The sequence below is a fragment of the Falco cherrug genome, chromosome 3 (genome assembly GCF_023634085.1).
Source record: "Falco cherrug isolate bFalChe1 chromosome 3, bFalChe1.pri, whole genome shotgun sequence".
Lineage (NCBI taxonomy): Eukaryota > Metazoa > Chordata > Aves > Falconiformes > Falconidae > Falco > Falco cherrug.
This window is the reverse complement of record NC_073699.1, coordinates 70,770,680-70,797,171: the sequence shown is the minus strand read 5'-3', so window position 1 is coordinate 70,797,171 and position 26,492 is coordinate 70,770,680. Positions and strand designations below refer to the sequence as shown.

The 26,492-nt window shown below is 44.6% G+C and overlaps 1 protein-coding gene across 7 annotated transcripts in view; it reads left to right on the top strand.

The window, feature by feature from the left end:
• Positions 1-26,492, top strand: part of RIPOR2 (RHO family interacting cell polarization regulator 2) — a 70,302-nt gene that overhangs the window by 35,531 nt on the left and 8,279 nt on the right. For 2 of the 7 annotated variants that reach the window (XM_055706180.1, XM_005431979.4), the window contains 15 exons: positions 202-357; positions 1,015-1,093; positions 1,306-1,329; positions 2,383-2,436; positions 5,288-5,437; positions 6,378-6,441; positions 10,518-10,561; positions 11,890-12,015; positions 13,994-14,142; positions 15,184-15,313; positions 17,361-18,050; positions 20,690-20,871; positions 22,726-22,894; positions 24,328-24,463; positions 25,382-25,543. In XM_055706180.1, the coding sequence (XP_055562155.1) occupies positions 202-357; positions 1,015-1,093; positions 1,306-1,329; positions 2,383-2,436; positions 5,288-5,437; positions 6,378-6,441; positions 10,518-10,561; positions 11,890-12,015; positions 13,994-14,142; positions 15,184-15,313; positions 17,361-18,050; positions 20,690-20,871; positions 22,726-22,894; positions 24,328-24,463; positions 25,382-25,543 (2,315 nt within the window). The other 5 variants (XM_055706185.1, XM_055706181.1, XM_055706182.1 and 2 more) reach the window with 5 other exon arrangements.

The window sequence follows — 26,492 nt, the reverse complement described above, 5'->3', positions numbered from 1 at the left end:
GCACATCAAAAGCTGACAGCACATGTCCCAGGCTGCTCAGACCTCTTAACCTGTAAACAAATGCAGTCCTTTAACTGGGAGACACAGAAGCAGATTCGTTTCTGCTAGCAGAGATAACATCAGAAGATTTCTTCAAGCTACGCTCCTTTGAGATCATTATGATTTATAGGGATTTCCTCCTCTTTGATGTTGATTTTGCAGGTGTAACTCCTTTATTGAAAATTCCTCTGCACTCAAGAAGCCCCAAGCAAAGGTGAAGAAAATGCATAACCTGGGCCATAAGAACAGCACCACGCCCAAAGAGCCCCAGCCGAAAAGGATGGAGGAGGTCTATCGAGCCCTGAAGAATGGCTTGGAGTAAGAGCCTTTATCCTGTTTGTTGATTGAAACTTTCTGTGACATTTTAGAGCCTAGAGAAACATATCACAGGAATGGGGATCCTTAATTGTACGAGAGGAGCATATGCCTCTTGGAGCCTGCATTGTAGCATTTAAGATCTGAAATATTTGTACGGGAAACAGGAGTACAGGGAACAGAATCTCATTTCCACTCAAATTGCTAGGAAACCTCCCAAAGGCTTAGATTTCAACATTAGATTTTATTTTTTTTTCCCTCTGAATTTCCTAGAGTCCTCTCAGAGGGTTGTATCACCTTTAAGATAACATCCCAGATGATAAGAGGGCTGTTACGGGCCAGATACAAGGGCAGCATCTGGCAGCGACTGGAAGGCACCAGCCCATAAACTAAGCAGCAGATTAGCTTACTTGACACTGGTTGTCCAGTGTAAGGAGAACCTGGAGCTCCTATACACAGCTAAATAAGTGGCTCCTTTTTATTCCCAAAAAGGCAGCAGGGAGCTGCTTTTAGGGCAGATCGACATAAACGAGTTTTTGCCCGAGAACGCATCCAGTGAGGAAAGCCGTTTGTTGGGCAGATTTTCTTTTAGGATGGTCAGCAGCCAGCTCAGTATGTGCTGCAGAGCTCAGGCATCCCTTCTCTGGTTTGTGTTTACAGTGAGTATCTGGAAGTTCACCAGACAGAGCTGGACAAGTTGACTACTCAGTTAAAAGACATGAAAAGAAACTCACGCCTGGTACGTGTCACGCTTTTTCATCGTGCACAGTAACCTTTTTGAGGTACTGGAGCAGCTGCAGGGTGGGAGAGGGATACAGGGGGTTTGTGCTGATGCTCTTCTTCCCTTCCAGCCCTGGTCTTGTTGGTGATTTCTATTGATTGACAAACATTATTTTCTCTTCGTGCTGTTATGTTGCAAAATTAATCACAGTTTCTTGTTTTCTCTTGCAGGGAGTCCTGTACGATTTAGATAAGGTACGTTACTCCCTTTGACACTGCTTTTGCTAGGGAGCATTAGTATCCATATGGTGTACGTAGCTGGCATGGGAAACCACTCTCAGCCAGATCTACTAGCCAGGCCAACACTGTTGAGGGAGAGGCTACTGACAATTTGCCCTTGCAAAGGAAGAATTCCCACTCCCCTCTTCTTCCCGGGGGCTGTGGTATTGCCCGGCACCCCCGCCAGCCAGCTGTGCTTACTAACTCAGCATCACACTTACCCCATCAGCCCTTTCCCCGGGCCTGTGGAGGCACGCTGGCCCTGGGACAGGCACAGGGGAGGAGACAGACCCCTGCCGGGGAGGAGAGAGGCGGAGGGGTGAGACCTCCTATACCTTTCAGCTGCCAGCCGTTACATCCATCGCCTTGTGGAACATCACCCTGCCAGCTCCAGGCGGTGAGGGGCTGGCAGGGGCATGCCAGCGGGGTCTGTGGGAGCCAGGTCAAACCCTGGCTCATCCCTCCTCCTGCCAGTTCTGGGGAACAAAAAAATGGAACTATTTTTCCCTGCAGAAAATCTTGAGTGAAAGAAAAGAAAAGTTTTCCAAAACTTTTCCAGAGCAAGTCTGGCTTTTTTTTCAGTCAAAATGCCAAGCTTGGTTTTGCTGTCAAAAACAATTTTCTAAGGAAGAGAATGGATTTTGAAATGCTAAACCAAATACATTTTAATACAGGTTTTCAAAGCACTGAAAATACTCTGTTTTGGGCTAAAAAAGCTCTGATCTTCAACCCCCCCCCCCCCCCCCCTTTTTGAAGAATTCAAAAAACTAGGAAAATCCCATGAAAGGAAAACTCTTTTTTTGTTTAAAAATATATTAGGTACAGAAGTCAGTGGACTCCATTGTCAGCAGCAGGTTAATGGTAGTTAATGGTAGTAAGGCGGGAGAGCTGATTCCAAATTCATGGGCAACAAACCCCTGTGTGTTTTAGGGAGTTTCCCAGATTCATGGGGACTCGCAGAGCTAGTGTGGCAGTGTCTTACTGATTTATTTAAATGTGCCTCACCCTCTGCCTCTTCCTTTCCTGCAGCAAATCAAAGCAGTCGAAAGATACATGAGAAGGCTGGAGTTCCACATTAGCAAGGTAATGAGCACTCCTATCATCTTTCTTCTGCATCTGCTCCTGCGTTATTAGGAAAACAAACCCTTGGCCTCCTGCTACTCCTCCACTCTGGGGAGGCTGCCTTGACGAAGCCTCTCCCAGATTCAGTATTTTTACTGCAATGGGCTGGTGGTCAGAGCCAAAGAAAGGGTTCCCATAGGGTTTGTAGCCCCCAAGGTCCAGCCGTGCCCCAAGACACTCCTGCCCGCTTTTAGGTACAGAGAGAACATAGGGTCAGACACTTGCTGGGAAAAATCTCGCTCACTGCATGCTTATTTTTAAACTGTAGGTAGAAAGAGTGTTACATCTGAAAGTAATTTAATTCGGCAGTTGTCTCTACTGTACGCAGCAGCTAGATTGGATTTATTCCTGGATTTCACTGCTAACGCTTCTGCTGCGTGGTTTGAGGCCCACATCCACTTGATTACATCGGTGAGAATATTCAGTAGAGGTACTTGTGATTTATACTGATACATTTTAGAGCTGGACAAAATCCATGGCATGTATTCTCTTACTTATAAACATATCTGCTAGCAATTAGTTGCTTTTCTGAGCCTGACAAACGAATGAATTATTTTTGATGGATTAAATGTCTTTTGAGAGTCATTTGAAAAACATTCACGCAGCTTGAAGTGCTCCAATTATGACAACCCATCCAAACCTTTTAATTTCAGTCTTCTCTTGCTCTTGGAGCCAAAAAAATAAAAGAAATCATAAGGTGATAGACTGAAATTTCATTCCCCAAAACACCTTCCCTCTTGCTGGCAACATGAATGGCAAAATTAGTGCTTAAAGAACATTTCCATTCAAGTACTTCCCACTCCAGCCTTCTCAGAGCTAATGGTTTCTGGGCTTATAATAGGATTGAAAAACACGAAATGCAAGAGGTGTTGTTGGTCGGTATTGCTTCAGCTTGCTGAGTACATGAGTTCACTTTCCGTAACCCACAGCAACAGAGACAAAAGGAACTGAGCTGTGCTGTGGTAAAGCTTACGGGCTTGGGCAGGTAAAGAGGGATCTTTGTTTCTAATAATAAAGAAGGTCTTTTTCAGCAGTACCGAATCAGGGCCACAGCGATGCCTTCTGCCCTCTGCCTGCCGCTGCTCTGCAGAGGAAGCAAAGTGAGCAAAATGGGATGTGCAGCAGCAGACCCCATGTTTTTAGGGGGGCAGATGAGTGTGCCCTGGCCATTCTCACACGGGCAGGGGCAGGGCATCAACCCCGCGCTAATGCACCACCCTGGTGGCAGAAGTAAATACCGACTGACAGCTATTTATATAGTAGCTGTCTTTAGCTTGCTGACTTGCAAGAGAAATAGGAGTGGATATGACTTCCTATAAAAAAGCCTAAGAAGCTTTTTTTGTAACTTTGAAATGGCAAAATGCTACCTGCGTCTCTATTAGCCTTTGCTGAACTCTTTCACTTTGCAAAGCAGTCCCTATCTTCTTTAAGGATCTAAGTCAGAGGCTTTGGCTACTGGATATCCAAGCTAGCCTTGTAAAAGTCAACCTAAGGCTTTGAAGCCACCAGGAAGACCGTTCCCATTCCAAACAAATAAGCAACAGCACTTTTCGTTAGAGGTTAAGTAGGCTTGGAAAATGGGATTTGGAATACGCCTGGATTGTCACATCAGGCTCATTTCTAATGCAGCAACACAAAATTGTAGACTAAGGAAGCCAAGGCACTGGATGCTTTCATAGAGAGAAATTCTGCTGTGAAAATCCAGTACTGAGCAACAAGCATGATGGGGCACAGGGCAATCGTTTGATGTCAGAGATAACAAGGTAAAAAGCAAACATCATCCTATCTTAGCAGGGATATTAGAAGCAGAGGGAAGAGACAGCTTCTTCTATTCCTTTCCTTCTCCCCATTCTGATAAAGTCAAGTTAGAAAACTTAAATCTCCTGTATCTGGAAGATTAAGTTTATATAAATATATATCACTATATATAGCTAGTGTGTATATATATACACCAGCTATACCACTGTAGACTCCTACTGAACATCTCAGAGTAAATATATACATTCAGTGCAGGGATTAGAGGGAAAGGGAAATCAAAACACAAGATGCCTGTAAACCTATTGCACACTGAAGGTGAGACTTTAACCAGTATGTGACTAGGTTTTGTAGAACTTCCAGAGTGCTTATGAAATGTTGGGCACCTAAGTCATGCCAAAGGAGTTTAAGGTAGCTAGGAATTATGTGAGTGCCTGGGAGGCTGAAGTTCAAAATATTTTCTTAATTTGACATTAGCTGATTCTAAGCCCTTGTGCTGATACTGGCTATGACTCCCAGTTTCTGGAGGACGGGCAGTGAGAATTAAAAAAAAATCACTCCCTGCTTCCAGTACTACCTATTAGTCAAATATTGCAACAGCTTCAATCCACGGCTGATGTCAGCAATACAGAAAGCATTCCTGGCCCTGTTAAATGTGCCATTTAATGTGTCCAGTCCCATTTGGCAGTGTGGATGTTGCAGCTGCCTTTAAAAGAGCTCTTCCACAGTGATATATTTGAGAAGGTTGCTGCATGCTTGCCCTACTGCTACGATTATACATAGCCCAGGCAAGGGAGGGGAAAGGGAGTAGCAATGGTTAAAGGCGTGCAGGGCAAGCAGGTGAATTGCTGGCAGCATCTAGTGTTGCTGTAAAGAGACTTTCACAGTGGAAGTTATTTTTATCTTGTGCTTCTTTTTCATAGACTGTAACAGTATCACGGCTTCATTTGCTCAGCCCATCCATTGGATCTAACAGCTTGGCTGAGCTTCCTTGTAATGCCAATGACTTTGTCAGGTTTTCTGGTTTTTTTCAATACACCTTCCTTGTTCCCACTAGGTGGATGAGCTTTATGAAGCCTATTGTATCCAAAGACGTCTCTGTGATGGTGCCAGCAAAATGAAGCAAGCCTTTGCAATGTCTCCTGCCAGCAAAGCAGCTCGAGAGAGTTTAACCGAGATCAACAGGAGTTACAAGGAGTACACAGAGGTACATCCTCATCAGTTTAAACATCTTTTCACTCTCACACCATTTGAAGGCCGTGGGAACTTTGCCAGTGATTGTAGGGAAAATTTCATCCAGATAAAGGATTTAAAAACAAACTCAGCAAAGAAGAATTATTATTTATTTTTTTGACTTCAGGTAGATACCTGATGACTTACAAGGACAGGTTACCTGGGCCCAAAGAGTTCCTTGAAATAAGGTTTATGCTCTGTGAGAGCAGGGTTAAACATGAGAACTGCTGCACAAGAAAAAAGTGTACATCTGTCCCAAACCTACTTATATTCAACTACCTCCTTCCTACCCACAGATTTTGGGTTGGCAGGTTGGCTGGAACCCTTGTGTATAAAGACATCTGTTGCATCCCATCTTGTTTTACTTGCTGTGATCAACATTTTGTTAAACAGGCAGTAGATGAGCAAGGGTCTACTAGTGTTACAAACATCCCAGCACACAAGCTGTGACAGTCTTCCTAAATCCAAAGGAAGAACTGGACAGGGTCCAGTACCCATCTCCCACAGTCTTTTTTGTTAATGTAGTCCACGTTTCGTGAAAGATTAAATCCTGCTGGGAGCCACTTTGGCACGGAGCTGCTGCTGGCACATGTCCTAGCTGGAAAGGACTGGGACAGTGACCAGGTTACGTTTCAAGGGCCACAACTACCCTCTGCCAACGGGAGGATTAGAGCGCAACAGAAGAAGAGCATGGGGTTACATTCAGCTTCGGTGCAAGCAGGCATAGCTCAGCTGCCATTTTTAGGGCAAGACCCAGCTAAGCAGCACGGATGGCTCTGGCAGATTGATTTTTATTGCAAAATATCTTTCATTTGCATAACAGAATCTTTCCTTCCAAACACACCTTAAAAAAAAAAAAAGAGAAAAAAAGGCAGAAAAAGGGTTTGACCTCACTGTTCTCTTTTCCACCACAGAACATGTGTACCATAGAAGCAGAGCTAGAAAACCTATTGGGGGAGTTTTCCATCAAGATGAAAGGTAATTGCCTTTTCACCTTTCCCTTCTTTCTCCCAACAGCAGCAGTCACTGTGCATGTTAGCAAGGGTATCAAGACATGCTGGGGTGACATGCATTTATGGTAGGTGTAGCTTTCCCTCACCACACGCATTGCTGAGCCTTCAAACCCCCAACTTACATTCCTGCCCACTGGAAAGGATCACAGAATCAGGAACATCAAAGCTTACTGAGAGACTGTCTGAGATGATGCTTCTTGTTTTCAAGGCTAATTACCTCTCTCAAACACTCCTCCCAACAGCCAGAGCAATTCAGTTTTGAAGGCTGCTGTACCTTTTGCCTCTATTTCCATAATTCTTTAAGAAGATGACTGGGAAATTATGTGAATGCCCATGGAGCTGAAGTTCAAAACACTTTCCTAATTTGACATCAGCTTTTTCTAAGTCCTTTACTTTTACTGATTCTGACTACTATTTTTGAAGAAATGTAAAAAAGCAAAGAGCTGGGGGTAGTTTACCATTTAAACACCTAGATAGCTCAGTGATGGCATTCATCTTTACATTGTATTCCTTGTCTTTATGACAGGGGATTTTATGGGTTTGAATACAATGGAATCAGTTTTACCTGAAACCTCAGTGAATCACCAGGTATTGCTAATGCTGTTATCCCTTTAAGACTCAATGTCTTAAAGAAGAGATTGTGGGGGCATATCTTTTTTGGATCTTCAATCACTGGCATGACAATAGTTCTATAAAACAAAATCAGCATCTAAATATTCATGCACTCTCAATTATTCACTTGAAATCTTGCTATTTAAAAAATCCACAGTATTGCTTGTAGAGTTTTTAGAGCTCATAAATATCATACAAGGTTTTGATCCTGCCTGCCTTGTCACAGTTGTGAGTTAATTGTGTCCTGTGGTTGCACTGCGTAAGTCATGATCTAGCTTAGATTAAGTTAAAATAGCTACTCCATGCTCCCATATTAGAGAAAACAAGCGCAGCAGCTGTTAGAGTTCTCCTAGCTCCATCCCACAGCACCAAACCTCAGGTTTTAAAGCCTGCACTCTTCAGTACTAGAAAGGCAATCAAAGATGCATAGATGTAAAGTTACAAGATGGACACATGGAGACTGAGCCAGGTATTTCTACACAAAAAAACCCACAGCAGAACCGCAGCGTGGATGTGCTGAAGGAAACCCGAGGTCACACAGTATGGAAAGGGAATTGCACCAGGCTAGGTCCCTCAGAGCGTTTCCTTAATGTAAATGCAGTGCAATGCACAGTTCCTGACAGTAGGACATGTTTGCAGAAGGTGTCATGGCATCACAAATGGCTGGGCTGAAAAGTTCTGCCCCCCTCTCTCTTATATGCCCAAATCCTCTAACAAAGCTCAAGGGTTCTCGAGAAGGCAGGTGCTGTGCTCACGCACAGGAGTGGAGCAGAAACCACAAACTGCTACTTCTGAACATAGTTCTCATAACATAATGAAGCCCAAATTAGAACAAAGAGAAATGCCATATGATTAAGTATTCTCTATTTATGTCTTCTAAGATTTCTATCTATACAGTTTTCCCTAGGAATAGGAAGCCAATAGGACAATCCAGCCATTGCTGTTGCTACAGCCCGCAACAGCTCTAGCACAAAAGCCTGCAGATCATGCAGCAAGCTCCCCCAAGTTATGCTGCAGCATATTCAGCTAACTTTAGGATCTGCTTTAAAATCAAAGCATTCCTCCCCATAAAGCTTATCTGTTCCTAGCCATTCCAGTGAAAGTTATTTTTATTTTGTGCCCTCTGTCATTTACACTGAAAGCAAGCCAACCTACACAGCGCTGTCAGGAAGCAGTGGGCCCACACTGTGTTTTTATGACTGATATTTGAAAAAAAAAAAAAAAAAAAAGCAGCTAACCATTTTCCAAAATAAAGATAATAAACTTGCCAGCAGGCTTGGATTACTGCTCAGGATTAATCGGCTGTTGGAATTAAACAGGAAAAGCCAGAGTGGAAATTTAGAAGTTCCTGTATGGAATCTGCATGTCCTGTTATGATGTATAGAGAAGCACCCCCATACCTGTTGGAAACGCCAGGACGGCAGGAGATGAAGTGCCCAGCCATTTCACAGGGGGAGAGCGGCGCGATGGTCTTAGGCACGAGGGGCTCTGCAACATGGAGCCCAGCACCAGCAGCCACAGTCCAAGTGTCCAGCATCCTGCACACAAGCGGAGCTGTACATGCTGCACGCACTTTGGGTGGCACTGTCACCTTACCACAGCCATGTAATGACCCTTTCCTCTACTTACACTGCCACCCCAGGAGCAATCTTCTGTCCCATCTGCATTACAAGCCCAGTGCTTTTACAAGGATGTGACATTTGAAATGGTACAAGAGAGCCGTTGGCTTCTGCCATGCCTTTAGCCCCCAAGAGCCATTCAGGTACCAAAAAGTTGTTTCCTATGGCAGTACTTATCCCCTGTAATCAAGTCAGTGCTCAGTCTCCTCTTCATCAGGCTGGAAAGACTTGACCAGCATGGCTGGGCCAGTCAGGGCTCACAGACCTCGACATCAGGCAACATCCACGTGGCATTTTAAGCTGTGTTTCCCCATGCTCCCACCCCATCCACTGAGCAAAGAAAGGGCCTTTTATTTCCCTCTGATACTCTCAATGATGTGTCCCAGCAGAGATCAAATTCACTTATAAAAGCCTGGGGAGAGAGAAGCAGCAGTGGAGTGCTAGTAAGCTTAAATTATTTATAAACAGTAAATAAATTAGAAAGGAATTGGTAATATGAGCTCTGTGCAGGGGTCTCTCTATTCTGTAAAACGGTAAGATGAGTGAAGAAAACTCTTTTCTGGTCAAAGAAGTGGTAGAGGAGGATCAGCAGATCACAGGGGTGGGCCATGACTGTGTGCAAGGATCTAGCTGCTCCTACAGGCCGGCTAACAGGACTGATTCAGCCTGGTAAACAAAGCCAGCACTGGGGTTCATCATACTTGTCTTGATTTTAACACGCCTATATATGTCCAGTCATGGTATTTTAGGATAAAATTTTAGGATAAAAGACCCCTGCAAATTCATTTTCATTCCTTTCTTTGCCACAGGCTTTGTATGTGTCTTCAGGATGGTTGCTTTGGGCTTGGCTACACTGGGGGTTTTAGGCTTACCCAGGCAAAGCTGGGTACCATTCTATACCAAGCAAGTGCAATAGCTACCTACTGAGCAGCTCCGTGAGAGAGGAGAGGTTCCCTCTGTGGGAAAAACAGCCCGTGGAATCCAGTAGAAGGGCAGATCACAGGGCCAGGTGAGGGATGGTGACTTCCCCGAGATTTCAGCATGGTCCCTTAGGGAAATTTAATTTCATATTCACAGTGCCAATATAGAAATACCATCCTCGTGTCCTACATTTAAAAAAAAAAAAAATCATCAAGCACACATATACAGGTGCTTTGCTGCACTGCTCCCTCGTCTGGGGAAAGGTGGGATAAACCTCGTATTACAGATGTCAAAAAATGGTTTGACTATTGGAAGATACTCAGCTGGTATGGGAATGATAATGTTATGGAAACACCAAGCAGAAGGAGCCCCTCTCACTTGCTGTGTCTCTATTAAGATGTACGAAAAAGGAATCTTTGCTAAAACGTATAGCTCGGTCTGATTAGTGTATAAGCAGCCAGCACTACATGGTAATCAGCAGCTTGCCGACACCTCGGGTTAGTAAGGGTGTTAAACTGAGCTTCCAAAGCCAGATGATATCAGAAAACTGTTTCTTCTTTTTCTATAATTATTATAGAAAAGGAAACTTTCAGCTCTTGTAGGCAAAAAAGCTGGAAAGTGCAATTCTTTCATATGCAAGAAACCACGAACTAATGAATTTTATACAAAAGGAAAGTAAGACTGCGGGGGTGGGGACACAGTCTTGGTTTGGAGGGCGCAGAGGTGGCAGTAAGGGGGGTTTAAAAACACACCCCAGTGGGGTGGGCTGCTGGGGTGGGGGGCTGCCACCCTCCCCTGTGCAGGCATGGCAGCGGTGGCCCCGCGGCACCCCACTGCACCCCAGGCACCCAGACCCTCCCCACAGCCCCTCTGTGTCTTTCCTTCTCAGGTCTGGCTGGCTTCGCTCGGCTCTGCCCAGGAGATCAATACGAGGTACGTCTGCGTTGGTTTATGGTTTGTTTAACAGCAAAAGAATCAAAAGGAAGGCAAGTTTCTTCTGCTTTTTACATCGCGATGAATAAAACCTTTTCACGTTGGCACCCCAAGAAACAGCTATTATTCTTCCTGTATATGACCTGAAAAACTCTGTAGTTCTCTTTATGTCTGCCTTTGTAGGGCATCTGTCAGAAGATCAGAAAATTATATTCAGAGCACTGAATGATGGCTATTTGAAGAACTACAAGTTGTTGTTAGTTTGGGTTTTTTAACTTATAAAAATCTTGTTTGTGACAAACATTTCTGATTCCCCAAGAAAAAAGCATACGCCCCATCCCATGCACACAGAGCAAACTGAACGCATCCTTGCGAGCATCCTCGACTGGATGCTTAGGCTTTATTTCATCATAAAGCAGAGTAACAGAAAGACACAAAACAATCATTTCTTGAGACCCAGGTATTACCCTCTGTGAGGCTATGTCAGGATCTCCAGTCACTGCGGTGTTCCAGTGGAGAACATCAAGAGCAGGTTAATTAGGGATGGATTAAAATAAAAGCCTCCAACTCTATCCAGAACAGAGCTAACCCTGCAAGAAATTTGCAGCAGCTCAATAATGGATCCCCCCAACCTGTACTCCCCAGTTGTCTTCATCATAGATTCAGTTGTTCCCACTCTTGTTCCCTGTGACAAATCTCTCCTGCCACTCGTGCCTGCAAACGGCGTGTGCTTCCTCAGTGGGGCTGGTTAGCTGGTGCAGGTCTGTCCCAGCCAGCCCCACAGCCCAAAAGGGGCTTTGCTGCTCTTAACATGTCAACTTGTGTCACCACACTGTGGGTCTCATTCATTTCCATCATCCGCCAGCCAAAGCCTTGCAGCTGGACAGGCCTCTGATGGGGGGGGATGGCCAAAAGCTCACCTACCCTCTCCGCAGCCTGGAAAGGCAGTGGATCCAGCAAGCTGTAGATGTTAGGAAAGGCCATGGTGGCTTTCATCCTGCCCACCTAAATCTACACGCACACCCCCTGCTGCTTTCCCTGCAGATAGTTAACACTCCTGCAGCTTCTTTGTTAAGAGTCATCTAGTTATGTGAAAGTCAAAGCTGGGATGAGGGATACATTGCCAAAAGGAGTGATTAGCAGAGCTGAGAGGCAGAACTCCTGCAGGACAGACCTTTTCCTTCTGGCTCGATGGGAAGCAGAAGGGCAGCACTTACACCACAAACTCTTCCAACTTTTTTCAGACCCTTTCCCCAATTCTGTTTCTGATGCTTGTGCATCATGAGAGCAGATTTCTCAAGAAAATAAGAGGATTTTTTCTTTTTCAGATTTTCATGCGTTACGGTCGCCAGCGATGGAAACTGAAAGGCAAAATAGAAGTGAATGGCAAGCAGAGCTGGGATGGAGAAGAAATGGTTTTCCTCCCTCTCATTGTTGGACTGATCTCCATTAAGGTACACATGATAACTCCTTTGCCTGCAAGCAAGGCAGGAGTCAAGAGGCTGCCTCCTCATGCACCAGCAGCAAAAACGCAGAAGCAGATCATTAAACTCTTTGAAAACGAGCCATCATTAGTATTTCCAACACACCTGCTAGAGTGAAGTGCTATAGCATTGTCCAATCTAGATGCTACAAGACAAAACAGTTTGGGAGTCCTGTGGGAGAGGTTGTCCTAACTCCCGGGGGGGGTGTCATAGCCACGCTAACAGGGCTCTTGCCTCCCGTCACTCTCCGGCCACTCAGATTACTTGCAGCAAAACAAGGGAACACTGAAAACCTGTTTGCTAACAGCATTCAGGAAACCAACAACAATGAAAAACCCCAAACCAAAATATCCCACTACTAATGAGTTTGTTAATACTGCTCAGAAAAGAGAGCAGCATCTGTTGATCCAGAGAAATATATAAGTCTGCCACTGAACACACACAGGGCCAGCTGGGCATAAGCTGGAACAGTCCTGAGGTCCGGTCCCACCACCCTGTGCAGAAGAGCAGCACTACAGTGTGAGGTAGCAGGGCTGTAAGATTTCTGCTCACGGTGAGGTGGGGACCTGTAGAAAAAACATTTTTGGCAGCTTCCTACAGCACAGCAGTTCCCAAAATTTCTTAATGCCTGCAGCCTCTGTTGCCCTCTGGCTCTATGCCACATCACCCGGGAAAGAACAACCATTGCAACTCCTAGCAGTCAGCAGTGACTTTTCCTCCCAAACCAGAGTCTTTCCACAACTGCTTCATCCCCTCATTGCTCCAGGCCTCCCCACAAACCTTCTCTCCTGGCTGAAAGTCCATGTGCTTTCCTTCCAAAAAACCTCCAACCTAGAGATACCCATTGCCTGACCCCTGTCTGGAAATTGCTGCTAATAATTATTCCAGGTGCCCCTGGTTGGGCAGCTTAAACAGAGGAGTGTCTTGAAAGTCTCACAGGAAATGTCCCAGTTAGCCACTGCAAAAACTTTATGGGGGAAAAAAAAAAAAAGCAGGTGATTACAAAGTCACCAACAAAATAATCCCAAATGTGTGAGACGGTAAGCTTTCATAGAAAGTCAAGCTGTGACACAAGGTGAGACACTCTCCCCAGTCTAACAACACAGGTTTAAGGTGGAAGGTTAGGAGAGAACCCTTTCTCATAGTACGTGAGAGCTACAAACAAGAGTCCCAGTACTATTAAGGTTAATGTGTATATTTTCACCCCTTTTGGCCTCTTTCCAAAGACTTTCACATAAAAGGTTCAAGAACTAACTTTCAAGCAAATAGCTGAAGGTTTGTTTGTACAGGAGCTGCATATGTAACGGTCCCCCTGAATTTTCAGGCAGGTATATCTGTAAGTATGAATAGTGCTCTACTCTTACTATAGAAACACAGATGGAGGCAGTTCCTCACCAGTAGATCTGTGGAAGTCCTCATCAAAGGCCATCATAGATGCAAATAATTACATGGCTTCAGAGTTACAGGAGATGAACACATAGAAGAGAGCTCCCTTGGGAATTACTGAATAGGCAAGCTTCATCAGAAGATTCCCTGTCGTGAAAATTGGCAATTGGTGAGAGAGTATGAGATGGAAGAACATTCAATATGCTCTTCTTGTTCTCACTTTTCCCTTGGGCTCTGCTTATGGTCACTGCAAAAGACCAAATACAAGACTGGATAGCCCCTCAGTCTGAGCCAGTGTGGTTGTTCTCTTCTGACACCCATAAAAACGTAAAGAAAACATACAACCATAATCATATGCAACTATGCATTTATTAAAAAAAAACCAAACCCACAACCAAAACCAACCCCCCGATTTTTCCCCTAAGTAACACAACAAACCTAGTCATGTTCTAGAATCCTTTCAGCAAGGGTAAGAAAGGTAAGAAAATCAAACCCCTTGCCTTGTAATGAAGGATTACAATGCCTTTTGTGGTCCTGGATATCCTGTTCTTGTCTCTTACAGGTCACAGAAGTCAAAGGACTTGCTACTCACATCCTTGTGGGAAGTGTTACCTGTGAGACAAAAGACTTGTTTGCAGCTCGGCCTCAGGTGGTTGCAGTAGACATTAACGACCTCGGCACAATAAAGCTGAATCTTGAAATTACCTGGTAGTAAGTAGAGGTGGTTGATTTGTTGATCACTGGGTCAAGCAGCTGTAAAAATTCAACCAAAGAGAAAAGGTCTCTCCATGTGGTCTGTTCTCTCTATTTTGCTCTCTGCTGAGGCAGACGGGAAGGAATTGTGGCCCAAGTTTGGGAGATGAGAAGTAGCTCATGGTCAGCTATAGGTTCCCTGTGTTCCCTCTGGCAAATGGGGTTGTGCCTAGTTTCAGCTGTTAAATCGGGTTTGGTAAGTACTGGCGTTAGGAGACACATGAAACAGATAGTGATGAGTGATCATAGAATTGTCTAAAGTATATGCTTCTTCCCCAGGCTCAAAAAAAGGGACATAACTGAGTGCTCATATATTCATTAAATGTTTTTAACATTAAAGTTCAGTGGCGTTGCCCTGGATTGAGGTTAGCATAGCCAAGTGCAGAAGTTGGCCCATCTTTAAAAGCTGGCCCCTAAAGAGGGCTTCCTACACCATGAGGGTGGTGGGAAATCTCCAAGCTTGTCCATCTGCATTGGTCAGCCTATGTAAGCTGATGGAGTTAGGATTCAAACCCAGTTCTCACTGCATTTTAATGAAATAGGTAAACGTCATTTCTGAATAAGCATTGATGCATTTAACTTTTACAGTCATGTGTGCTTTTTCTTGTAATGCAATAAACATGAAGCCAGCAGTAACAGCTACTGGTTTCCTTTATAATGCAACAGCTCTATTAATAGCAGAGCACCTTTCTCATTAGTATGTGTGACACTTGGCAACTCAAATCCGAGAATACCTTTCATGTGAGAAGAATAACATCAGACTAGGCTACGTAAATGATTTCTGAGAGTGGAACACTTTTATCAGAACTGAAAGCCACACTTATGAGCCTGCTGTCTAATTAACTACATTTTCTTTTAAACACTTCTGTTGAAAAACTTGCTACCTCTAGGTTTTGATGTGCTAATAAACCACCTTTTCAAAAATCCTTTCCATGGACCTGAAATTCCTTCTTGCTCAGCCTAACAACTTTTTTTTTCCCTCTGCTTGTGTGTCCGTAGTCCCTTTGATGTTGAAGACTTGACCCCATCCACAGGAAATGTGAGCAAGGCATCTGCTCTCCAGAGGAGAATGTCCATGTACAGCCAAGGCACTCCCGAAACACCAACCTTCAAGGACCACTCATTCTTTGTAAGTTCTGTTCAGCTTCATGTTTATGCAATGAGAAGCCCTAGAGCAGTTCAAACACTGCAAACACTTCATTGCTTTACATGTCTAAGCTTTTTTCCCCTGGTTCCAGCAGGTTACTCTTACACATACTTATAAAGCAAGTGCCTTTCTATCTGTTAATCCTAAAAGACGGTGACCATGATCCTGGCATCTTTGAAACTATGTGGCCAATTATTGCATACCTATTCTCCTTGCCTGAATGCTATGACACTTGAATAATCTTTATCAAATGTGCCTTCATTTTGTAAAAGTAGTTAAACAACCATTATAGCACTAGTATTTTTAACGTATCCCATGACAAAATTTGCCCCTGTACTGAAGATATTCACAGGGTGCTCCTACATTTTGCATGAATCGAATTCTGAATGCTTAATCAGGACTGTGTATATACAAACTGAGTAGGCCATCTGCACAGATATGAATTTTACGAGTGCTGCACCCCATGCCTGTAATTTAGTACTCTGGTACAAAGCATTCATTTAACTTGCCCTTCCTCATACCCTCTTTGCTTTAACTGTTGAAGAAATGGCTGCATCCCCTGCAAGACAGGCCAAAGTTGACAATCTTAGATGCTCTGCAAGACACTTTCTTTGACAAGCTTCGTCGCAGTCGCTCTTTTAGTGACCTGCCATCGCTCAGGCTAAGCCCAAAAGCAGGGCTAGAGCTATATGTGAGTCCTGGTTTTCGTTTGGTGAAGGATTTTTTCAGTCCCCATGTGGCACCTCCATTCCCACGCATGCTTAATGTGTTGCTCTCCGTTACAACTCACTCATTTTGCTGACTGATTAGAGGGAAGAACATGACTGTGAGCCCATGCTGCTCATATTAAATCAAAATTCCTCTTGGTTTCTACAGGGATAATGACCAGAAGCCAACTATCTGTGGGCAGAGAGCAGGGCAGGAATACAAGCCAACAGTATTCTTAAAAATTGCCTGCTGCACTGATTGATGTTTTACATTTGCCGAGTGACGTGACTCTAGATGCTAAAAGCACACCCATGTTGAGGGAAAGAAGAAATGAACCTTTTGAGTATAATTATGTTTAGGGAAACAAGTTGCTGATAGTGCTGGGGAAAAAAAGATGCAAGTTTGGACACTTTAACCTTATGCACCTTACTAACATGTGAACACCTAGAGTTCTTTCCAGCAAATCGTCAGCAAAATGGTAGTTGCCTTTCATCTGTGCCATGCATTTCCATGAACTGGACACATAAAAAAGCAAGATTTGTAGGTCAGATAGGCAGGTTGTGAGTCCTATAGTGATCTTTCCCATAGGTCAGTCAAAGAGATGAACATATGTATATGCTATGACTTTTTTTGGGGTCTGTGTACACTATTTTTGCTCCCTAAACGATCAACATCCTGGTCAATGCACCACCACACAATTCTTCTGGTTCATTTTGGCAGAAACTCATGTTGAACAGGACTTCTATGTAACCCATGTTCAACGGGATATCCCTGCCACGTGCAGCACACACTTTCGACAGAAAAGAAATAGCATAGTAATATCACCGTTAAAGTGCCATGACACTAGAGAAACTTGTGGAGCAGACTATTAAATTTTAGGGATTGCTACTTTAGAAGTCAGACAATAAATACAACAGAAATCTATAACGGGTAGGAAAATGCAGACAAGGTGGCTTAAGTACAACACCATTAAAAAGAGACATGCCACAGGAACTAGAGCGGTGCACTGGGAATGCTGTCTGAGGGAATCGGGTAGGATGAGAAGAATTCAGGTCTCTGTTCTGGGACTCGCTTCCTAGAGCTCTCTGCTTACCAGAGACATGCCGAGCCCAAGTTTTCCAGTGGTTTTCCTGCTGAAATCAGGACCTGTGCCAGATGAAAGCAGGAGTTGGATTTGAAATATTTTTCCCATCTCTCAAGTCTTGAATGCTTCTTTAATCTTTTTCCTTGCATCTTTCTTTCCCGGGCACATACTGTATTTCTTTCCTCTTTCCACTGCTGCATGAAAAACATTTTCTCTCTTTCTCTGTAATTTTTTCAGTCGAATTTGCCAGATGAAGTCTTTGAAAATGGAACAGTGATCACTGAGAAACGGCCTCTTTCTTTTACCTTTGGCGACCTGCCTTACGAAGACCGTGTGCCCCCTGCCAACTCAGCAGAGTCATCTTCTGCTCACATCAGCTCCAGCCCTGACATCACTGCCACCCCCACCCAGCACCGAGCCCTCAAGTCCTCCAAGAGCTCAAGCCTGGACTGTAGCAGCAGCGACTCCCGCAGAGACTCTGTCACCGAGCCGAAGGACCTGCCATCCCAGGGAGAGGGAACAGCGGTTGAGAACAAGACCACCCCAAGGGCAGCTCCTGAAGTTTGCCAAAAATCCTCTGATGCTGGGAGTGATCATGTCTTTATAGAAACAAGTGTCCCGGTGTCTCTCCTGCAGGACACGGATGAAGGTTCAGAGCTCAAGCCTGTGGAGCTGGATACCTATGAGGGCAACATCACGAAGCAGCTGGTAAAAAGGCTTACATCAGCAGAGGCACCCATGACCCCAGAGAGGCTGCCATGTGAGGGATCAATTAGTGGGGAATCAGAAGGATATAAATCTTACCTCGATGGAAGCATTGAAGAAGCCTTGCAAGGGCTTCTCTTAGCTCTTGAGCCACATAAAGAGCAGTATAAAGAGTTTCAGGACCTGGACCAAGAAGTGATGCATCTAGATGACGTCCTAAAAGTGAGTATGTTTTCAGAAAATACTACCCTAAAGGAAATCTAGGCAGGCAGAATCTCCTCCCCTGCCTCACAAACACCAATGTAGGGTTTTTGGAGACAAGTAAAATTCCTCAGTAGCAGTAGATCTGCTCCTGTTTGGAGCATCCTTTCACAGTGTTGCATTTTTAAGCTTACAAAGCTTACCACAGCCTTGTGTCCTCAAACAATGGGTCTTTTAATCTGCTCAACACCTGGGGGAAAGAGAAAAAGGTGCAATGGCAGAGCCACAATTCAATTATACCCTTCTCTAAAGAAACCACTTGTGAACCTGTTGCTTGTGCCATACTGGAGATCAGATTATAGCCAGCTTTCTGCCTTTGAAATCTATGGGTCACATCCTCAGTGGGTGTGCTTTAGCAGCTAAGCTGTGGAGCTGTGCAAAACTACAGCAGCTGAGGATCAGGCCTTGTAGCCATAGAAGCTGAATTTTCTCAGTCGCCAAAGCACAAGGCTCACTGAAAGTTGCCATCCCCTCATCGCCTAGGCTTCTTCCAAGCCCTTTCCTTTTTCCCCCGTGCAGTTTTAAAATGAGAGACATTCTGCCATCACACGAGGATAGACAGAAAGTATTGACAATTAGAAAGAAGAAAGGGGTTTTGCATGTGTGTTGTTAGTATGTTTACTGCTGATCACTGTGACTCATATCACCCCCATGAATAATAAGTCATGATGCATTACTGTGCAGAGTATTGTATACTCTTACTTGAGTATATACTTGAAATAATCATTTCAAATGCTTCATATTCATATGCAAGTTGGTCTGCTAGTCATTTAAGCCTCATCATTCAAAAACATGGCTAAGGAGGAAGGAGGGAAGCATTTATCCTTCAGCATTATCTTTTTATGAAGAAACTTTGTTAACATCCTTGTTTCCATTGGCGTTTGCAGCTGCATGGTACTTTCCCAAGTTAAGCACCTTTTTGGCAGCCTGCAGCCCCTGTTTCTTGCATGATTTCCCAAGGAGGTTCAAGCAGGCAAAGCTACCGTTACTATTATTTTTTGACTTCGTGGCTGCTCTGCAGCTTGTACAAAGTGGTCAGCTATCCAAACAGCAGAGCAACAATGGAGACTGTTTATTTATACTCTTTTTATCAGAAGTTACAATGGGACAGACATGGGATGTGGGGGAGGACAGACAGACAGAGGCAGACAGGATTTCTGCATGCTTGAGATGGACGCCTCTTCCAGATCTGCTTATGTCTGTGTGTCGCCTGTCGATCAGCTTGCAGACTGACACTTAGCATCACCAGCAGCCGTGCTGGGCTCCCCGTGCAAAAAGGACTAGCTGGAATCCATCTGTGGCTGAAGAAATCTCTCTTGGCCACCAGAGAGAAGGAGAAGCCCATGAGTTGCTGTTTGCTTTTGCCTGAAGAGACAGCACTACCAGCCCTGAAGGAAATGGAAGCAAAACCCATCGTTTACCCATCCCACTACAGAGGATGTGGGATACAGCACCCACCTGTGTCACAGAGATGTTGGGAAGTGTGTTTGATCAGCTAGTGACTCTACGGTCAGTTTAAGGAGTCAAGCATCGTGAGTGCTAACATATGAGCATTATAGCATTAAAATCGTGTGCAAAAGAATTGGAAACAGAACTCCAGGCCCCCTCAGCTCTCGAGATGGTGCTGAATCTGAACTCAGAGGCCAATGCATTTCTTTCTACAAGCTGAGATAAAGTCCTGGCTCCTGCCTGGGACTGGAAGATGTGGCTTGTGCAGCACCAGTGGCTCCTCCTCGCTCTTTCTGATCAAATAATCATGTAGCGTTTAAGGTGCTGAAGTCATGGCACAAACCAATGGAGGTGATCCATCAAGTTACATCTGATCCTGCAAGGTGACCCTGGAGGAAGCTCTGTGGGCATGTCTGGATGAATCACCACATGGGATCAGGGCCTTTGATACTTCCTACAGCAACAGCAAGGTTTCCATCACATTTCCTCCCAGTAGTGAGATGGGATGGCTTCCCCCCTCTCTAGCACTGTTAATTTCTGAATTACAATACTGCTTTTCTCTGTCACCTAGGAATCTGATGCCTGATTGGCTTTTCCTTGGTAAGCCATGTGGCTTCAAAGGCCACAAAAGTCCTCTCATCACATGAATACATCTGAAAATATGGGATCAAATTAATTCCTGGCTAAGGTCCATTCAAGTTACATCTGGAATAAATCCAATAGTGCCATTGGATATGTATAAATTGGCTTCTGTAGCTAGAACAGCAATTATGGAACGTGCCTTCGCCTTTCAACTTCCAGAGCCTTAACTGCTGTCTTTCCTTTTGGAGGATGCCAAAAGCTGCGTCACTTGGATTCAAGATGTACTTCTCATGTCTATAAAACACATCAAATTTGGCCAGTGAGGGTTTTTCTTTGGGGAAGAGAGGGGGATAGGATGGGAAGGGGAGGAGGAGTGGAAGGGATTTTCCCGTTCTCAGGCTTTGATTTTATATGCTGTGAATATGAAGGTTTGAAATGAAACACCCAATAAAATGATGTTTTAAAAATAAAATGAAGAATTTGAACACTTGAAGCTTTATCCTTTTTTTTCTTTTCTTTCAGTAGTAGCTAATTTCTGGGGTTTTCATTGGTTCGTTCTGCCTTTGCAGTGCAAGCCAGCAGTAAGCCGAAGCAGGTCCTCCAGTTTAAGTCTAACAGTTGAAAGTGCTTTAGAAAGCTTTGATTTCCTGAACACCTCTGACTTTGATGATGAGGATGGTGGTTGTGTGGAGGTTTGTAATGGTGGAGTTGCAGACTCAGTATTTTCAGATACTGAGATTGAGAAGAATAGGTAAGTTTGTAGCAGCTGCCAGCTGTGCTTATGCCAAACTGATACCCCAGCTCTTTGTCGCTAACAGGGGATCCCGGTGCACACATTATTCAAGGAAGACTGACTAATCCTTGATGAGTTTATAGGGTCAGAGAGTTCCCTGTGGCTGCTGCATACAAAATCTTTTAACTTCCAGGATCATTTTTTTCCCTGATCAAATATATGCAATCTGTCCTCCAAAGGAGAAGGGTAAATTAAATTGAGCTGACATCAATACTGGCAGAGCCTCTTCCTTGACATAGGTTTGGACCTGGCTTTCCTTGGATGTAATTACTAATTCCTCTGTGGTTTTTCCCCCCTCCCTTTGTCTTTTCTCTCTAGCCGAATGAGTCTTTGCAGTGGATTAAGCTTGTCAGTAACAATAACACAGGGCCAGATTTAAGCAGCATGGTGTAGGTTTCCTTTGGAATGTAAGAGTGATGACTGGTATTCTGTTCATGGCCCTGCGTGTTACCTGCCCTTCTTTCATCACTTCTGCTCTTTCTGAGAAAAAAAAAAAAAAAAAGAGAAAGAAAAAAAAAAAAAGAGAAAAAAAAAAGCTGTGGTGTTTGTGCTGTGGTCTGCCATTGTTGTGTGACTTTAAGATGCTGTGTTTCAATCATTAGATCCTAAAAGCACCTTTGGGTACTCGGAGCTGACACGATGCCCAGCAGGAACCTAAGCAGCACTAGAGCTGGCAAAAAAGAACAGAACATGGTTGCCTTGCACCCCACGCTTTACAGCCAGGCAGCTATACTTCTTGCAGCTTATCATGGCCTGTGTAAGATAATTTTGAGTGCAAACAAGTAACCACCATGCCGTTCCCATCATCTCACTGCATATCCTCTTCCCAGAATAACACTTGGTGGGAAGAAAAACTTGAAAAATTGTGTTGCTTGCTAAACTGGCACTCTGAGCTCGGTTCAGTCTGTGTTATTTTAAGGATCTGGCTTTAACCAGGCACTTTAGCATAAATTTGAGTTAAGCAGCAAAAATTTAAGTTAGTTATAAGCTAACTTACAAAGCAACTAAAATCTTTTAAGTTAAAGTAGAAGTTAATATTTGTATTTCTGCCCTCTGGCTTATCCCTAGACGGTGTTGATTCCTGCTTCCATTTTTAGATGTGTGTGTGACTCAGTGTAAAGATTGCAAGTGTTGAAACTTCCGAACTTGCAGCCAAATGTGCTTGTTTTCTGGGGACTGACCTCGGGCTTTGCATTTAAACACAAGGAGAACCATTTGTACAGGACAACATTGGAAATAATGGTTTAAAACACAGCAAGAATAGCTTTATGCTTTTACGGAAACAATTGGCAAAGCAAGCTGTACACATCGTGCCTAAAACAGCATATGAAAACATCATGTCTCTTACTCCAGCAGTGGTTTTCCTTTCCTTCTGCAATGAGGATTAAATTTGGCAGCAGGAGGATGTGGAAAGCACAGAGCTGTTCTTAGCAGCTCGGTGCTTGGGGTGGCACAAATTGTAATGGTGCTTAATCCGGAGCGACTGGGGAGATGAGTCACCAAGACGGGAGAAAACTGTCACCACCGAGTGACAGTAACTCCAGGTTAAAAAAGCTTGCTGTTGAGAACATTGCATCGCTCAAGGCAAACCAGCCAGGGGACAGAGAGCTGCCCCCTCGGTGGGCACAGCCTTCCCGTGCCCAGCCAGGGCAGCGCTGCTCCGTTGCGATATGATGTGTTCATTGCGAGGTTTCTGGCTGCTTTCAGCTCTTCTGCCATGCTCGTTGCTCGTCGCCCTGAGTGAGAGTGTGTTGTGTGTCTGCTGTGGCAGCTGCCAGCCCTGCACTGACCTCCCTCATCCCTCCTCCCCAGCTACAGGACAGAGCACCCAGAAGCCAGAGGCCACCTGAGCGAAGCTCTCACTGAGGACACAGGCGTGGGCACCAGCGTGGCCGGCAGCCCTCTGCCCCTGACCACAGGGAATGACAGCCTCGATATAACCATAGTTAAGCACTTGCAGTATTGCACACAGCTCATTCAGGTACTAGGGCCAGCTCATTTGGGGCATGTATTTTAATATTTTTCCTGCAAGCACTAGTGTACCTGCACTGTGGGGTACAAGTGGGCTGGTAAGGTCAGCACTACTCCTGGGACTGCCACTATGCTGGGGTAGGAAGGTGACCTCTTTCACCCTCAACCAGGAAAGCTTCCATCATTTGTCTTGGCCCATCTCAGAGCAGACCTGACATGGAAACTATGGGGCACTTTGCAGGTGCTGCCCAGCAGGACCAACGAGCAGCACGGCAGTGACAGGGGCAGCCCCTGCTCTGCGTTACACATGTCCACTGGCTTTGCCGGGAGGTCCCTGGTTAAGGCAGCCCATGTCTTCAGAGCTAAAACAGAAGCCCGTGGCCTCACTGTTTCACCAAGCCCCAGACAACGCTGTGATGCTCAAGACCAGAAATGAATTTCTGCACATGAGGTGGAGAGATCGTCTGCAACAGACACAGCAAAGGCAGCACATGGCAGCCCCCCGGGACAACAAAGTTGTCTGTTCCTGCTCACAACTAACTAGTAAAACCTTTTAGAGGTTTTTTTTTCAGAGCCCAAGCACAGCAAATGTGATTTTAAACCTCCAGCAAGCTGCTCCAACAAGCAAGGGCATCAGGGTTTTCCTGACGAATCAAAATATACCGCAGCTTACTCTTTACAATTACTTGACTCTTCCATCTTAGATATAATTAGCTTTATTTTCCCAGAGGCCCACTGAAGCAATACAGAGTAATCCTGATTCCAGCACACTTAGCACTAAGCTGGACACGCTGCTGACTCACAAGTATGAGAAAAGGGGAGGGTTTTGGTTTAAGTACAAGAGCACACGGTAAATATGCAGTTGGAGGATGCGAGCTCACACTATGTCCACACACGGAGTAGATTTTCTATGAACAATATTACATGGACTGCTGAAAAAAATACAGATGTCAGCAGCTGGGAGTATTAGCAAATATTAGGGAATATTAGCAAAAGCACCAAATTAATAAAGGCACCCAAGCAGCTGATCAGAGCTGAAATGTAGTGGAGAAGGAGAGACCTGTGGTCTGCCTCCAGGCAGGTATATCCTGAAAGTCCACAGCCCATGTTATGTGACTAATATTCTTTTCTGGCTTTAAGGCTTATGATGATGGATTCCTTTAGCTTTGCAGAGTGTGTAAATCAGAAATTATTTATGCAAATGGCCAGTTGGATACTCAAGTGTCTGGATCTGGATGTAGATGTTAAAGATTTAGCAACGATGCATATCAACCAGGACCATAACATATCTCAGAGACAAGAAACTTTTGAAGTTAAGGAGATCCCATGGTATTAGGCAATGAATTTGCCATAGCACTTCAGGTACCAGGTGCTTTGGAGCTTTTTGTTTACTTCTGAGGGTTTTTTTTGTTCAATGACTCTCTTCCCATTTGTCTTCACCAGCAAATTGTATTCTCCAGTAAAACACCATTCGTGACAAGAGACCTCCTGGATAAGCTGTCCAGGCAGATCCTCGTGATGGAGAACATTGTGGAGATCAGCACTGAGAACTTGGGAAACATCACCTCCCTTACTGATGGTAAGAGACAAGTTAGGGGGGGTTTCTTCTGGAAAGGGTTTGTTTGGGCATGCGTGCCTGCAGAGATAATCACTGTGCAGAGCTCACCACCGCTGCAGGAGGTGCGACTCTGTTACGGGCAGGTGTAACAGTCACCACAGCAGCTCAGGGGGCTCACTCTGTCTTCAGTGCTGGTATCCAGAAACAAGCAGGTGAGAAGAGAAAGGACTTCTTATCCCGCTTGATGTGTAGAAGGTGGACAGAGGTCATTGCTGTGTTGAGGTGGGGATGCTGCCACCTCTGAAGAGCCGAATTCTTCCTCCGCCTCTCCTTCCTGAGGAAAGGCAGGATCTGCCTTATACTATCAGAGGCATAATACAACTCCTCAAACACTTTTATCTGTTTTATTTTTAGCCATCTCTATAGAGAATTATTTAGTTATTTTTCTAGTTGTATCATCTATTTTAATACCTTGGAAGAGTTTGACAAACATGTAGGTGCTCACCCTCGTGAGCACTCTGGCAGGACAGGTAAATACAACATGGTGTATTTACTTTGTTTATCAGAAAACTGAGGCAAAATTGAGTGACTCACCCAAGGCCACACAGCAGTGCTAGGACAGGGACCAGTCTTATGCAGATCATTTGCAGTATTCTCATATTATTTTATGATATTTAAAAGGATGAGGCATCAGTGCCCAGAACTGGATCAGGAGCAAATTTTCTCACATCCTACCACAGGAAACAGAAAAAACATGTTACAAACTTGGGGTAAGCACATGATCATGCTCTGTGAAGGTAATGGCACAGGGCGACCCACCAAACAGCTAATGTCCATCAGTGGGCTGGACTGAGATTTCCTCCATTTACCATCTTTTCTCTTCTGGAAGTTGATGCTTCCAGCACGGTTTTGTTTCATCGTTCCTTCTGTCTTCTCCAGCAATTCCAGAGTTCCACAAAAAGCTGTCGCTGCTGGCTTTCTGGATGAAGTGTACTGGCCCTTCAGGAGTGTATCACACGTCTGCAGACAAGATGATGAAGCAGTTGGATATCAATTTTGCCACCACTGTGAATGAGGAGTGTCCAGGGCTTGCAGAAACAGGTACCAACTGCTGCTAAAAAATTGTGTCAGTCATCAAAATGGAGAAAGGTTGTGTACTGGGCTTTACTCAATCTTCATTGCTTTGTTTTCCAACCCCTTGGAGGTCTGTTTGGCCACAGCTCCAAGATCTCATTTGAAAACTAATGCTACAACTCTTGAAACAGATTTGGCCCAATAATCACATTAGAATAGGAGAAAAAGGTGAGGTGAGAAGAAAAGAAAATACTGTTTTAAGGTTTATGAGCTAACTGGAAAGTAAGTCTATTCCCAAATACAGGTTTCTAAGTGATTCAGTGAAGTAGGAATCCTCACACTTAATTTTATGCGTCTGTATATTGTCCGTGCCCCAGGACAGTGCACGGGGATGAAATTCATATACATTCGAGTGAGTCTATGTGAACATAGGTTCCCGTTTGGAGTGGGATGTACCACACTTCAAACTCCAGGTATGCAGACTAGCTCTCCCTAGGACAGAACAGGGACGCAGGGTGACTCGGTCAGGCGTGGGCACCTGCACTGCAGATGCCTACCCAAGGCAGTGTTCTCCTTCCTGCTCCCTGCCTCAGCTCTCACAGACAGTGCCTCAGACCAGCCTTCCAGTGCCACACGCTCACGCAGGAACATAAGACCAAGCACAGCGAAATCCTGTCTCTGTGCGCATCTTCCCTGCTTCAGTGGCATCACAGAGATGCAACTGGCAGTGCATGTGGATATGTGTTTAGTGATTCATTTGGGTAGAAAGGGTGCTGTATTGATCAGATAGGAAGCTGCACTAGCCGTCCGTAAACTGGCAGAGGTTCATCCTTACAAAGATATCTTCTGGTGATGAAAGCTAGACAGGGAGAAAGTCTGTGGAGCTTCTAACCTAACCGCAGGTGAGGTTAGAACCTTTGGGAAGTATCTGGCTTTGAAGTGCGCTGTGGTATTTTGCCAGCAGCTTTTGCTCTCA